Source organism: Triturus cristatus, chromosome 4_1 (assembly GCF_964204655.1).
Source record: "Triturus cristatus chromosome 4_1, aTriCri1.1, whole genome shotgun sequence".
NCBI lineage: Eukaryota > Metazoa > Chordata > Amphibia > Caudata > Salamandridae > Triturus > Triturus cristatus.
The window spans coordinates 540955438-540972270 of record NC_140585.1 but is presented as its reverse complement, the minus strand read 5'-3'; the positions used below and the strand labels follow the sequence as shown (position 1 = coordinate 540972270).

Below are 16833 nucleotides of genomic sequence, written 5' to 3'. Positions count from 1 at the left end.
CTGCAATAAAAGCAAATACAGCTCTGCATCTGAAAGTCTGAGGGAACTGCATTGGCTGCCTGTATGCCACATGGCTAAATTCAAGCTCTTGTGTTATGCACACTGAGCGTTACATAAGAGTGGCCCCCGAATCTTGCAAGATAAAATCGAATTCTATACTCTCACACGAAATCTGAGATCTCGCTATAATGCCCTGGCCAAGATCGAATGTATCAAGAAAATTAGAGCAGGTGGCCGGTCCTTCTCTACTCTGGCGGCCGTTCACTGCAACAAACTACCCTTAGACCTTCGCTTAACGGACCAGTATTTGTCCTTTTGGAAGAAACTGAAAACTTGGCTATTCCCTAGTACATAGCCAAAGATACTTACTGGCATCCTGGCTGAGGCCCCACTCCTTTAAGCTGTCTGGACAATTGCCATTTCCTTATTTGGGTAAGCTGTCCTAGCGCTGTGATGTCCCTCTGGATGAATATTGCGCTAAATAAATACAAATAAGATCACCAATCCTAAACATTTTCTCAAGTTATGTGAGAAACCGAAATTCTTTTTGGAAATGCTTGCTTGAAGTTATTGCTGAAATACCCGATTCCACACTTTATCAAATTGCAGGGTGCACTTAACGTTTGACACAAGGCTAGTGAATAGTGACTGTTGGATCTCAAAGTTTCGCTCTGAAAACTAGTTTTCAGCTTGATTGTGTATGCTTTCTAGCTCTGTTTTACCGTGTTTCATAGCTAAATACCCTCAGTTGTTGGGATCATCATGTTTTATATTTTGCTCATCGGATTGCTAAACTACAGTTCTAACGTCTTTGTTGTTTGACCTCATCCACCAACCTTCATGCTCATATATGTTGCTTATCTGTCCATCTTGCTGGTCTGAGAGAAGATGGATTTTGATCAGAGGCCTTTCAAGAACACAATTGTTTTTCTTAATTACAAGCTTCCCTTTATACTTACTTTAGTGTTGTGATGATTTGAGAATGAAAATTATAGAAAAGGTGTGGTTGCTAAACTTTTCTCCTTTCATTTTTCAGCTGGCCAATGTGGCCATGTCCCCAGTGTGGTTCATTTTCAGTATCTTCATGAGACTGTTCCGGAAACCTGCTCCTGCCATCACGCTTGAGAACCCAGAAATAAAATATCCCTTGAAACTGATTGACAACGAGGTAAGTGGCCTCTGAACTTTTTAAGTGCCTGCCCTCTTCAGTGCTTCACCAAAGCTTTGGCTTAGTTAAAAAGTTATAAAGAATTATAGAATAATATTTCATAGAATTCAGACTTTTGAAATGAAAAGCTGAGTAATTATTGCTTGGATACTTAACTATTAGATTATTTATGTACACAGTGGCTTCAAAACCTTTTATAACCACAACCCAATTTTCAGAACAACAAACTCTCGCTACCCACCCAGCTTTAATATACATGCAGCAGACACATTTCTTTTAAGTAACTAAAGTATTGTGTGGCAGCGCACTATTTTACAGACTGCACGTTTTATACAGACTGCACGTTTTCCATTGACATGGCCACTAAATTTGCACAGACATACAGATTTACTGATAATACTATATTGTACACATAATAATTTGTGGAAACCAGGTTTCAGTGAATATCTATAATTTGTGAATTACCAAGTAAAGTGTCTTGAGCTGTTTTGGACCTATTAAAATCTTCGTTTCCATCACACTTCAAAATTTAAAAAAAGTGCTTAATTTCCGCGTTCCTAACTGCTGTAAATGTACAGTTAATTTACCGGTATTTACATTTTGTTGTGTTGCATCCTACAGCCTTTTCTTTCACACAAATAAAGTTAATTATGTGGCAGATTGTCAAATAATTCACTTTGTTTCTTGCTGCGAGTGCAAAGTGAGAGTTTGTAAAGACCTATCCCCTTGTTTAACAAATAACCAACAGTCAGTAGACCTAGCCTGACATTTAACTTCTTTCTTTGAAGTGCTGCAAATGTGACCAGATAAATACAGAATTTGAAGGCATCTTTATTTTCTGTCTTGACTTGCGCGACTCCCCAAAAATCACCTCATGACCCACAAGTGTGTCGCGACCCACAATTTGAGAAACACCAATGTAGACAGTTGCTATGCACTTTTTGCATAAGTTTCCCTTTTCCCTTTTCACATATAATGGAGCTTGCATATATTTTGTATTCTATTCTTACAGTGCCCTTGTTATTTGCAATAGATACCGCTGAAGCCCCTAAAAGTTTAGAGGAAGCGTGTTTTTTTTTTTTTCCCTTCCATTCCCCCTACATCCTAAATTACCACAGGAGACCATCGAAGGCTTGTATGCACCATTCTTTTCGGTCTACCTCTTTTGGTGCACAGTATGCCTTAAATGCCTTTGCCAAATACTGCAAATAATGTTGTTTAAAGTTCAACAAAGCGGAAAAAAAAGTAATGAGATTTAGAATGAAGGAAAAAAAGTAAATATTACTTGGAGTCTTGATAGTTTCCAGTTGGAAACCATGCAGAGATATTGCTATCTGGAAGTGACCTTTTCTAACAAAATGTCTTTTGCCTGCCATGCCAACAATATTACTGGGTGAGCAAGAATGCCATAACATAAGGCAAGTTGGGTATAAATATGGCCTAAATCAGTTGAAGTATTAAGAGAAATCTATGAATTAAAGGTAGTGAGTTTGTTATTTTACATGTGTGAAATACAGACCTAAGCAAAATCTAGTTATTGGAAATTCTAGTTTTGAAAGGATGCATGAGATTAGTCCAAGGCTCTCTGGGTTCGCCCTGAGGTTCGAGCTTAGATTGACAAGCATAGTGTATAAATATTATACAAGAGCCCTATCCTGCTAGTGTTGTATTAGAAAGGAAGGGACGGCACCATTTGTTTCAATGTCAAAAACATCTAGAAAGGCTGATTATGTCTCAATCAACAAAAGTGTGATGGGTACCTGTAAACTTTGAGTAAAAAAGTTGAGAGCATAATAAAAGATGTGGACAGTGAATTTGATTTTCATTGTAATTGCATTTATATTGCTTACTACCCATGAATAGGCATTAATTGTTTACGCTCGGCAGTACCCTACTCTGGAACCCAAAATTAGTGGTAAGTTCAGTATTATTGGTTATTGTTGGCGACTGGAATTAGTTTTCTGTACCCAAGCAAACCATTCCATGCATTCACTCCAGTTTCTTTTTAGTGGATTAAATTAATAGGAGTTGGTTGTGGTTATTAGTGGGGGTTTGCAGAAATACAATAATAGTGATTAAAGTGAACACACTTGTAACAGAGTAAGTTGTGCGAAGAGCGAGGAGGCATGCAGAGGATGAAAGGGAAGGCGCGGGCCATTTGAAAGGTCAGTTTTTCATGCTGTATTTTAGGGATTGAAAGGATATTTTTGAAATAGAATCTAGCTGCAGATGCAAGACTGTGAAAAGTAACATTTGCATGTGTACATTGTGTTATATTAGGAATTTTTGATATGCACTAGAATAATCCGCTACTACCGTTTGACCGTCGCTCCATTCAGGTCACTTGATCAGCTCAAGAGCTGGAAGCGAAAAGTAATGGCTTGACAAGTCTGTTGAGAAATGTCAAGACCTTTAGGCTGCACTCAAAGGAAGCAATAACCTCAAGATCATAGCAATGTGAGAAAATACATGGGCATGTAGTTTACACATTAAGTAGGAGATTCTGCAAATGCTGAAGCAGCTGCATTGTGATAGTCATCCTCAAGTTTGGCTCACAGTGTTGATTACAAAGCAGAGTGGGATCCATTCGAAGGCCTCTGGTTTGTATTGGCACAAAAGGGAGTTGAGGACTACTTCCCAGACAGTGGAAATGTATTGCCTTCATTTCAGTGGCTGGATGGTAGAGATGCAGACACTGGTGTGAAGAGGATGGCGACAGGGCTCCCTTTACCAGTTCAATGAAGACATTGTTAGCAAAGGGCTGCTAACTAGACTTCCAGAAGTATTGCTCTTTGGCAGATGGTAAGAGTGAGGGATGGAACTGCAGATTCTGTTGTGCAGGTTGAGAGGGGCCTTCGAGGTAAGGCCAAGTCGTTTGTCTTTCTTTGATCACATTTTCAGTGCAGAAACCTCACAACGGTTTGTGCCTCTGTTGTGTGTTCTCCAGACTGGAGACTACCCTGCTGTGAGGGGCATCTCAACTCAAAGGCTGTGTCTAGAGACCACCCAAACTGGTACAGAAGCATGGAGAAGTGGATGCATTTGAGTTAAGTATAAAGTAAAGCAAAAAAAATGACTACCAACAAAACGGAAAGCAATGATTTCTTTATCAACGAGCAGAGTTAAGAGCCCTAATAACAGGGTGGGCCATTACAGCACAACTCAACACTCCTAGTCCCCTTGTAGTCCTGGTTCATGACAATAATAATGCATTTATTCCAGAGAGGAACTTAGTTGAGAGGGTGGGGTTGGGCTTGTTTGCATGGCAGACACCATGTGCTTTGTGCTGCCAGCACAAGGTGTGTTAAGGGCAGAGACTGGGCAATGAGCTAGTTCCAGCTCCCAAGCCGATAAACCTGTGCATTCAGCAAGACCTATTCATAAATATATATTCGTTGTTCTCATGTATTTTATCACAGTAACGTGCAGCATTTTCAGAGACTGTAGTCAACAGATTTCAATTTTTAAAGCAAATTTTTTTAAAGTTCATTGACAAACAACACAGTTTTTCAGAGATACATGTGGTAGCTAAAGTCTTGTACCCTCTAGAATTTGGATCCCGCTGCTGTACGCTTAGGTACTCGCCCGTGCTCTATGATGGATACATACCAAATCAGAACCCGGCTGCTCCTGTATGCCAGCGAGGCAGACAGCCCCCCAACATCCTGGCAGCAATATACCATTATAACACACCAAGAACTTTGAAGGGGGGTCCGAGGGTATAAATATTTAAAGACCTGCAAGAAGTTGTACCCCTATGAGCACCATACACTATAAACACAATAAACTTCTCTGGTCTGAAACAACTTGAAGCAGTAAAACAAAGAAAGAGATGAAAAGTGAATCTGTGTCTCATTAACAAAAACCTAATGGGGGAAGCAATCCCTTTTTAGGATGAATGCCCTCACTCACCAGAGGTGACATGCTTCATCATTTGGGCTTTCTCCTCCCAGTGGGAAAACCTAGTCCCACTGAGGGCTACAACCACCTCACTGAGAGGTGGGAGCTCAGGGATGTTTTTAGTTGTACCTAAAGTGTGGATACTAGAATCCCAAAGACGAGCAGTATAGTCATGTAAGGGTGCAGCGCAATAAGTGAGTGAAAAAAGTGTGAAACTAAAACTGCCTAGTGCAGATGAAAAGAAACTTTATTAACTCATCTATACTGGCAGGATTAAAAAGTAGTGCAAAGCAGGATCTATTGAAAACTGCTTGATTGAGAAAAAGGTCGACATGTTTCAGCCATTAACCATCTAACAAGTATGTCTGGCTTTCTTCAGGACCGATAAACAAAGCTGCTGCTGTGAAGTGCAAAAAATAAATATATATAAAGATCCTTAATACAAAACCAGTAATCCAAGTGCGGATTCAGTATCACTGGAACTTGTCTAAAGAAACAAAGACACAGAAAAACACAATCATTCTGGTTTCTAGGATTTTGCCAAATAATTTCTGTACTGTATGAGGATGTTTCTCTATTCATTGCCTCAAACTAATTTTTGAGTCCATTCGGGTACTCCAAAGTGTATTTACTCACCCAATTTAAAGGACAAGTGAGCCCACCTCAACCTGGTTACAACTCAGGGAAGGAAACCCCGCTCTGAAAAAACAAGCAAACGTCCAACAATTAATGAGTCAGTTTTGCTGTGCTGTATATAAAGATGTGAAAGTGGTGTCAAGGACCACCAACAAACATGGACACAAAAATAAAAATGATGAAAAGTGGTACTGTAAATAAGCAGATACTCTGATCGATCTTGAGAAAAGTATGTACAGGCTATAGCCATATTGAAATAATGCAGGTCTCTAGAGTATGTAGGCCTTTGTCAAAGATGCCTCACCAGCAACAATGCAATAATACAAACAGGAAATGCACTGACATTCACATACGTCTTCATAGACAGATGGTCGGTTATGTCATTAAATCACACCCACCAAGCTCTAACAATAGTCGCCCCCAGTTGTGGTGGGGATACCAAAAGTTACTTAAAAGTAAGGTATATATTGTCCCAGGCACTGTTAATACATCTTGTGCCATGAACTGTTAATGTGCCGATTCAACGTCCAGATTATGTCAACCAATCTTTCTAAAGCAACGCGCACAAGCTGCTCAACATTTAAGTACAATGCTATAAAAATCGCGCTCATTACGGAACACCTATGGTAATAGATCTAATCTTAAACATACAAAGATATGTTACCACGGTGACAAGTGTTGAAACGAGGGCTAAGTGAATCATGCCCCTTCCCAGATGCTTATATACGACTGAAAACAAAACTCTCGTAAAGGTAACCTATGCTATAATGACACCATAGGTGTTTAAGAGAATTTAAATATAACGAAATAAAAGAGCGTTAACTCGCTCTACCTGCCCTCAAACATCAAGGCAAACGTATCAGTGCAACCTGATTGTAGTCATAGCAAGCAAGGCAAAGTATCTATTACCATAGGTGTTCCGTAATGAGCGCGATTTATATAGCATTGTACTCAAATGTTGAGCAGCTTGTGCGCGTTGCTTTACAAAGATTGGTTGACATAATCTTGACGTTGAATCAGCACATTAATAGTTCATGGCACAAGATGTATTAACAGTGCCTGGGACAATATATACCTTACTTTTAAGTAACTTTTGGTATCCCCATCACAACTAGGGGCGAATATTGTTAGAGCTTGGTGGTTGTGATTTAATGACCTATCCGACCATCTGTCTATGAAGACGTATGTGAATGTCAGTGCATTTCCTGTTTGTATTATTGCATTGCTGCTGGTGAGGCATCTTTGACAAAGGCCTACATACTCTAGAGACCTGCATTATTTCAATATGGCTATAGCCTGTACATACTTTTCTCAAGATCGATCAGAGTATATGCTAGTTTACAGTACCACTTTTCATCATTTTTATTTTTATTTTTGTGTCCATGTTTGTTGGAGGTCCTTGACACCACTTTCACATCTTTATATACAGCACAGCAAAACAGACTCATTAATTGTTGGACGTTTGCTTGTTTTTTCAGAGCGGGGCTTCCTTCCCTGAGTTGTAACCAGGTTGAGGTGGGCTCACTTGTCCTTTAAATTGGGTGAGTAAATACACTTTGGAGTACCCAAATGGACTCAAAAATTTGTTTGAGGCAATGAATAGAGAATCCTCCTGTTGGACCTGACATCCTTGGGGTAGCCTGCAGACAGCAAGGCCTTCTCTCCAGCATTACATGGCGTGCTTGCATCACACCCAACTCGCACTTCAGCGCTACACCACTTCCAAAAATGACGCTACACCGAAACAGTGTTCAGGTTTAGTAAAGAAGTTTTATCTTTCCTTTTTAGGTGCACTCCATTATTAACATTATCCATTACAACTCAGGATTAACATTACAAGGTATTCAGAACAACAGTGTAATTCCTTTCTTTGCCCCAGTATAGCACATTCCCAACCACTATCCTATATGTCGAACCAGCGCCTTGATTCTAGTATTTCAAATTGCATCCCCACATATACCACTTCATGTAATATTTTCTTAACACAATTCCCCAGATGGTCAGCAGGCCCACAGGTGGCCCTTCAGACAGTTGGGTACACTAGACACCTCACTTCTTGAACTCTGGTCTATCATATACGATCATTCTTATACAATAGGCGCTATACTGGTGACTTATCTGGTTGCTAGGAATCACGGTTACATTTGAGCTTACACCTGCAGTTTCTTAGTGACTGGTAGTCACACTAATTCGGTTGAACATCTACGCATAAACCATCCCAGTTACTGGGAACCAGATTAACACATTTGAACCCCACTTCTCCCTCTCCTCTGAGAGTCCCCAATATATAGATCACAGTCTCGCAAGTGTACCTCTCCTGGCACTGGTAGTTTCTTATCTCCCAGTATCTGGCTTTAAGTTCACCAACCCCCGTGCATTTCCTCCCCTCTGCTCATGCCCCGCTTACTGTCAACCTCTTGGTCCTCCTCCCATGACGATCGGCGAAGTATGAGCCAAGTTCTCACTTCTTCCGGGGTTGACGGCTCACTGTGCAGACACGGGGGGGGGACCTTTTCAACTCGGGGGGGGGGGGGGGGCCTTTTCAACTCGGGGGGGGGGGGGGGTGCGGTAATGGAGCACACCCGCCTATCACCTCCCCCGAGGACTTTCCTGCTCGCAAGTCTCGCTGTGGGGGGGCCACCTTGTTCTCTCACCCCCAATTCCGCTGGCTTAGGGTATTTCCTGGTCGGCTATTCGGTTCGATCTTGGTCCCCCCTCCGCAGCTACTGAGACGCGCCGCCTCAAGCAACACGGTGAAGAGGCGCGGCCTCCTCTGACTTCCAGCGGCAGGGGGCGGCGCTTTGACATCGGCCCCTGTCACAAGTTACTGGGGAGACGGCCTCAAGGCCTACTGGCGGCGTCTCTCCTCAGCTGTTCCGACGCGTCATCCACACGCCGGCTCTCACCAGGAAGTCCCGACTCTCTCTCCGGACCTCCCGGCTCACCTCAGGCCACACCCCCGCAGCACCCGGCGATCCCTCAACTCGGGTTAGCGGCAGTGATCTCCAGTCACAGCGCCTCTCAGGGACATCGTACAGGCCCACGGAGTCCCGGCCAGTGGCAGTGAGTCTCGCACACGTGGTGCTTCCTGAGTACAGGATACTTTCTGCCTCAGTGCCGAACGACACATTTAGTCCCTGGGCATCAGGGGATAGGGTTACGCCGCGCTCCGCTGGCACAGCGCTGGGGGGCAGTTGCAACTCGGGCACTAGAGCGCTCAGCTGTGCCTCACCGTTCCTCAGAGGGGAGCTGAAATTAAGGGTGCAAGGGATGCACCGCAACGGTCAGGTAGTCAGCCACTCATTTGCTACGGGGGCTCAGTCACTTGTTTCCAGAGTCTCAGGCAACAACAGGGATTCTGACTAACAGGAGCCCCTAAATCCGAGATGAGTCCCCAAATCTGTGGCTGGAGTCAGGGACAGGTCAAGAGGTCGAGGGTGGTATCAGCTGATGGGGGAAGTCATGCAGATCCTAAGACCTGTCAATTCCCTCTCCAGTGCAGCCACCTCCCCACTCAGGTGCCTTACTCCTGTCTACCTCACAGCCCACCAACCTCCTAAAATGGCCGACCGACTTCACCTCTATTTATAACCTGGGCCCTGACTGGCCAGAGTGGTCCAGAAGGTTCCGGAACCCCTCATGACAGTCTATGGCCCAGGTTCCAGGGTGACAGTTCAGTCCACCATTTTGTAAAAACTCACTCTTCCTCCATTATAGTGCAGCACCTTGCGCCTTTTTCTCAGATAGTGAGAACGGGGCGCCCAGAGCCTCTACATCAACACCCAAAAAGAGTTAGTGGACAGGGAAACAAAAAGATGAGAGGGTAAAGGGAAGAAAAAAAATATATATATATATATATATATATCATAACAGCCAAAGGTAACACCTCCTCATACAGTACAGAAAATATTTGGCAAAATCCTAGAAACCATAATGATTGTTTTTCTGTGTCTTTTTTTCTTTAGACAAGTTCCAGTGACACTGAATCCACACTTGGATTACTGGTTTTGTATTAAGGATCTTTATATATATTTATTTTTTGCACTTCACAGCAGCAGCTTTGTTTATCGGTCCTGAAGAAAGCCAGACATACTTGTTAGATGGTTAATGGCTGAAACATGTCGACCTTTTTCTCAATCAAGCAGTTTTCAATAGATCCTGCTTTGCACTACTTTTTAATCCTGCCAGTATAGATGAGTTAATAAAGTTTCTTTTCATCTGCACTAGGCAGTTTTAGTTTCACACTTTTTTCACTCACTTATTGTGCTGCACCCTTACATCACTATACTGCTCGTCTTTGGGATTCTAGTATCCACACTTTAGGTACAAGTAAAAACATCCCTGAGCTCCCACCTCTCAGTGAGGTGGTTGTAACCCTCAGTGGGACTAGGTTTTCCCACTGGGAGGAGAAAGCCCAAATGATGAAGCATGTCACCTCTGGTGAGTGAGGGCATTCGTCCTAAAAAGGGATTGCTTCCCCCATTACGTTTTTGTTAATGAGACACAGATTCACTTTTCATCTCTTTCTTTGTTTTACTGCTTCATGTTGTTTCAGACCCGAGAAGTTTATTGTGTTTATAGCAACATACCATTCACATACGATTAGGAGACCCAAATCTGTCGATTAGAACATGGAACCAAGACTCACACATACTGGCTCTACAACAGACACCCACCACCTCTGGACAGACACATATTTTGCACACAGCACCATAAACCCCCTGTCTCTGTAACTCACTCTATGCTCCGTCTTCACTCTGAAGACGTTAAGGGTGAGAGAAAGACGGCGACGAACCAACTGCAACATGCATGGCCAAGGACCACCGCCATCGCAGCGATACCGGGGCCTCTCCAGTTGAGAGCAAGATAACGTCGCCGAAGGGCCAGAAGGCAACAAGGACAGATGTTTCTGTCGTGGAGGTCGAGAAGAAGACTTCAAAGGAGGAAAGAGAGTCGTCGACCTCAAAAAAACTAGAGAGTCTCGAAAATCAGACTCTAGACTTTCAAAGGGAGCCTTGGTGTTGAAGCACTCAGCGACTGCAGCTGCATCGAAGTAAAAACACATCGTAGGATCCTTGGATAAGGACTTTGTAACGGCAAAGACCCTCGAAAAGACAGACGTCGAAAGACAGTCTGGAAAGGGAAGCCTCGGCATTTACCCACCCCTAAACCCTATAAATACCCTTCGCACCAAGTACCCTTTCCCACCCTAAAATACCCTTACCACTCAATACTCTTACTGACCAATACACGTACCCACCTCTAAACCCTAAAAAACACTTACAATGCAATATGCGTACCCACCTCTAAGCCCTAATCCCCTTACCCACCCATAAACCCTAATACCCTTACCCACCCATAAACCCTAAAAACACCCTTGCCACCCAATACACTTACCCACCCCTAAACACAAAAAATACCCTTACCACCCTATTCCCTTGAAACGCCCTTACCCTAATTCCAAATAAATAAATATATATAAAATTGGGGTTTCACTTACCTTATGTATACTTAATTTTTGTTGGAAAGGCATTAATGGTAAAGGCATATGCGCAGTAAAGGCAATGCGAGGTAAAGGCTACATGGTAATGGTAATACGTGGTAAACGTTGTTTCCCATAACAGACGCCTAGTGGGATTTTTGTTCTGTTTACAGGGATTCGTATCTGGTTCGTGGTTCCAATCCAAAGTCTGACGTATTTCGATCACTTTAATATAGGTCTGTCAGGAAAGCCGAGGCCTCCCTCTGCTGTAGGTTTGAGTTAGAAATGAGGTCTCTATTTGGCAGAGGTATGTACAGCCCCAGTCATGGTAAGTCAGTTACACACCATAGATTAACCTTTGCTCACCCTCGGGTAGCTTGGCACAGAGTAGGCAGGCTTAACTAATGAGGCAATGTGTAAAGTATTTGTGCAACATAACACACAGTACCACAATGAAAACACCACAGAACAACTCCCCACCAAGTTAGAAAAATAAATATGATTTTTTATAAATCAAACAAGACCAAAACCCAATGAATAGAAGTTGAGATATTCATTTTTAAAGATTGGAAGTTAAAATATTGCTTAGACGCTTATCTGATCGTCCTGGTTGTTTGATTCTAAAATATTTCTCCCAATGCAATACATTTCTGCTTTGTCTGTGATCTGTTTCATTATAACAAACCGCAGTGGTGCGAGTTGCATCGAAGATGTTTGTTCTTGATGCGCTCCATTGTGTTTCATCGTACTTTCATTTCATCAGTAGTGACAATGGTGATGTTGAATAGCCGTCAAATACTCTGCCCTTTGATTTTACATTAAACAGATAATTAACATGGGTTTCTGATTATATGTAGTACAACAGATTCTTAAATTCTGTGAAGTAGTGAAATAATAGATGTTGGTGCAGGTTTTATATTGCTTTTATGTAGAATACGTACTTCATGTCAGATATTTGTTCCTTTGCGTATAAAACACACATTTCCTGTAATACAAATGAAAGCCACGTCTTTAGCTGTTATATAATTTCTCAGTTAATTCTTTTAACGACTGCCTAAAAGCTTTAAGTACATGAAATGCGCTTTCCGTATGCTGTTTTAAAACAAGTTATGATTGTGTTTAAAATGTTTGTACCTTTTTTTTTTTTTTGTGGTTTTTTTTTTTGTGTTTCATATCACTAAAATCCTTTTGTCTATTGCAGCATGTGAGCCATGACACCAGAAAGTTTCGATTTGCCCTTCCTTCTAAAGAACATGTGTTGGGTCTCCCAGTTGGTATGTTTATACATAGGAATATTTACATTTTCAGCATTTTTATGTCTTGCTTGACAATATATTTTGCTCTAGATTTTAACTTTGTTATGCTTATTCAGCTAAATAACCTGTTAAGTAGTGAATGTCCACCAAATGTTAGTACCTGTATGTAAGCTTAACTCCTTTTTAGTGCAACCCATCAGGAGCTGTCTTGCTAGCAGCTCAGCCCTTTCTTATTATGGCCTCCATGTCGATCTCTGGTGGAATTCCTAGTACGAATATACACCACACTCATCACAAGAGAATGACACTGTTGTGTGACACAGACAAAAGACTAAGGAAGACAGAACACAACAGTAATTAAATAAACCAGTCTTGTATTTTGTAATCATTGTAGTGAACAGAGCATTTCTTGCCTTCCCTCACTTGGATTAATGCAGGGCACCAGCACACTTACAGAACATGTGTCCCCTCTGCCTGGTGGTTCCAGAGAGACCCTGATCTCATCACCTGTTTAATAGTTGTTTCAGTGACAAAACTTAGAAAGGAAGAATTGCGCCCATCATGATTATCCAGTGGGGTCTGTGCCAAAAAACTACTGTAGGAAGCTAGCTCTGTATATACTATACCAAAGTAAGGTATAGTGTGCACAGAGTCCAGGGAATCCCCACAGGTATAGCAGAGGCTAAAGTAGATAATACCTTACTCTTTTCTGGTAGTGTGGTTGAGCAGTCAGGGTATCAGAGGGTAGTGTTAAGCATTTGTTGTTCACACTCAGGCAAGAAATGATGGCACACACTCAGACTGACTCCACACCCGTTGTTTGTATGAAACAAAATTGTTATTTTGTTATTTTATTTCTAGAACAAAGAGGAAACTCAGTTGCAGGTAAGTAATAATGTCAAAAGCAGGGATACTTTTCAAATGCAGTACATTGGTTTTGCAATATTAGTTACCTACTTTACAGTAAGTTAAAAATACTTTACAGTCTTTGTTTTTAAAATACTTTATTAAATTCATTATATACTGCAAAACAACAATACAGTAAGATCAACAGAAATATTCAGAAATGCATAAGCAGTATTAAACTTTATCAAGAAAACCATAATTTTAAGTGGGAGGGGAAGGAAGGGGAGGGTGAAATTGAGATCTTAAAACAAATCATAAGTGTTTAATAGAAATGACAACAGCTTGCCTCTAGGTTAACCTCATAAACATTATAACAATAAACCTATCATAACATTACTTCAATATAAAAGGAGGCAGAGAGAAATTCATGGAGGGTGGAAATGTTCAGAAAATACAGAAACAATACTTGATACATCACTATTAACTTAGTTAAGATATGAACTAAGAGGTAACCGTAACAATTACGGATTATGCGAAGATGTACTTTGTATAGCATACATAGTATCTAACGTATGATGAGAACACACATAATCCCACCATACTTCATAAGATAACTTATCTGATGATTTCCAATTTAAAGTAATCTTGTGAAAAGTTATCGCTAACAGTGTTCCCAAAGAAAGATGATTAATATTGAAATGACTATCAAAATTAAAAATCCTCTTAATCTGAGTCCAATAATTTTGTGCCAAAAATTACAGGTATTGGGACCTTTGAATAAGCTATGCATTAAATCTGCATTGGAAAAATCACAAGACCAACATTTAGCAGGGATATCGGAGGCGAATTTGGAGCACTGCAAGGGAGTATAATATAGGCAATGGTATACAAAAATTGAGATTGTGTAATACCAGCAGACCGTGAGATTTTTTTTTTTTTGATAAACAAATTTATTGTGTTTTGCAGCATAAAGGACAATATCAAGAAAGATATACAACAGAGCATTGAACATGGCATCAGTACCTGCAATCAGGAAGGTATCGACAAACGAATGTAAACACCCCCCCTTCCCCCCCCCAGCCCCCGTCCCCACCCTCTGCGCCCCCACCCCTCAAAGCAGTCCCCCCAGCCATTTCCCCCATATTTTGCGGAATTTTTTGGGGCAGCCCCGGGCAGCGTACAACGACCGCTCTTGGGCCGCACACCAATCTACCCCTCTACTCCAGGTAGCCCTTCTGGGCGGGTCTGGCTGCGACCATGCGGCTGCTATGTCCCTCTTGGCCACCATTAGGGCAGTAGTGAGGAAGTACTTGTCGTTACGGGACCCATCCATCCCGTCCGTGATGCCCAGCAGGGCCATTCTAGGCTCATGGGGGACCTCCCATCCCAGAACCTCCGCCAGGTCGGCTTCAATCGCTGCCCAGTAGTCTGCCAGGCGGGGACAAGACCACACCATATGGAAAAAATCCGCCGGAGCCATCCCACAGCGGGCACAGGAGGCATCCACGCGGAGGCCCGCACGGTATAGGCGGTCCGGGGTCAGATAAGCGGTGTGGAGGTAGTAGAGTTGGCTGAGCCGCAACCTAGCGGAGGTGGTAAGCGACCGAGGGGACATAAGGGCGTCCCTCCAGTCCGCGTCATCTAGGGGTCCCACCCAGGCCTCCCATCGCTGTTTTAGTCCGCTCCAGTCTACCGGGGTATTGTTAATCAGGGATTTGTAAATGCGGGATATGCCCCCCTTCCCCAGACACCCTAACATCACCTGGGCTTCAGGCGGGCTATGGGAAGGCAATCTAGAGTCAAGAGGGACGTGGGTCCGGACCGCATGGCGCAATTGAAGGTAGCGATAAAATTGAGAAGGCTGCAGCGAGAAGCGGGCCTGAAGCTCCTGGAAGGAACACATGTGGCTCCCACGCCATATATCGCCCAGAGTGGAGATCCCGAGAAGATCCCACTGCCGAAAGCCCACCAGTCCCACCACCTCCCGCAACCATGTCCCGTGCCAAAGCGGTGTGAGTTGCGTGTTCGTCCCCGACCACCGGGTGTGCCTCAAAGCCGCGCGCCACGCGAGGAAAGGGGCCCGCACGACGCCGGGGAGCGACAGGGGAACCGCTGCTCCATAGAGCATGTTTTGGATAGAGGAGAACCCGAGGCAATGCACCTCGAGTCGATAAGCCGGATCGCCCCATCCACCCGAGAACCAGTCGTGGATCACCAGTAGCTGGGTGGCCAGATAGTAGAGATATAGGTTTGTCATGCTCAGGCCGCCGTCGTAGGAGGGGACTCTGCAGCGATCTAAGGCCAGCCGGGGCCTGCCGCCGCCCCAGAGAAATTTAGTCACCATCTTATCCAGTTCCCGGAACCACGGGCGCGGAAAGGAGCACGGAGTGTTTTGTAGCATGTATAGAAATTTGGGGAGGACCATCATTTTATAGAGGGCAACTCTCCCCAGCGGATTCAATGGGAGCGATTGCCACCGGAGCATGTCTGATCTGGTCTTGTTGACTACAGGAGCCACATTGAGGGCCCAACAGAGTTCCGGAAGGAGGGTGACCCAGATCCCCAAGTATTTAAAGGAGAGTCTCCGGAGGGGAATATCCGATTGCCAGTCGAAGCAGTCCCGGGACGGGTGCAGCGGGACTAGAACGGACTTTTTAGGGTTCAGATGGAGACCCGATGCTTGGCCAAACCGGCGGAGAATCCGGCGGACCTGGGGTCCCGAGGTCGCTGGATCAGAGAGATAGAGGAGGACGTCGTCCGCGTAGAGGGCGATCTTATCAGGGGCCAGGCCTGGCCAATCCCATCCGCGAAGAGCGGGATCCGAGCGAATCAGTACCGCCAGGGGTTCCATGGCCAGAGCGAACAGGAGGGGCGAGAGCGGACATCCCTGACGCGTACCTCGACCGATGGGAAACGGGCGAGACAGAGCCCCATTGACCAAAACACGGGCCCGCGGGCTCGCGTACAGGACCGCAACCATGGCACGGAACCGGGGGCCGAAACCCATGTGCTCAAGGACCTTACCCAAGTATGCCCACCCCACGGAGTCGAAGGCCTTTTCAAAGTCGACCAGCAGGAGGGCCAGATAGGGGGAAAGGCGGCCGCGGTGCGCCATCGCGAGGTGCAGGCGCCGCAGGCAGTGCCTGGTCCCCCGGTCCGGCATAAATCCGCATTGATCCGGGTGGACCAGAGAAGCAAGAGATGGGCGCAACCGCTGTGCGAGGACCGTGGCATAGATTTTGATTTCGGTGTTGATGAGGGATATTGGCCGATAGTCCGAGCAGGACCGCGAGGGGTCTGCGTCTTGGGGAGGACAACTATGGTCGCTGTGTCCGTTTCAGGCCGGAACGAGCCCGTCTCCACCACGTCCGCGAACAGGTCCCGAAGCCTCGGGGCCAGAGTCTCACGATAGTGAGCGTAGTACTCCTGAGGGAACCCGTCGGGTCCCGGGGTCTTCCCGGGCGCCAGGCAGCCGATCGCCTCCTCAATCTCCTGCAGCTCTATAGGTGAGTCGAGGCTCTCAGAGACCGCAGGTTGCAGCCGCT

General features: G+C 44.3%; 1 protein-coding gene across 1 annotated transcript in view; it reads left to right on the top strand.

Annotated features, from left to right (window-relative positions):
- LOC146855197 (NADH-cytochrome b5 reductase 3-like) overlaps window positions 1-16833 on the top strand; it is a 252932-nt gene that overhangs the window by 63320 nt on the left and 172779 nt on the right. The window contains exons 2-3 of the mRNA XM_085652847.1: window positions 1037-1168; window positions 12388-12460. Of these exons, the coding sequence (XP_085508973.1) occupies window positions 1037-1168; window positions 12388-12460 (205 nt within the window). The remainder of the gene's footprint in view (window positions 1-1036; window positions 1169-12387; window positions 12461-16833) is intronic.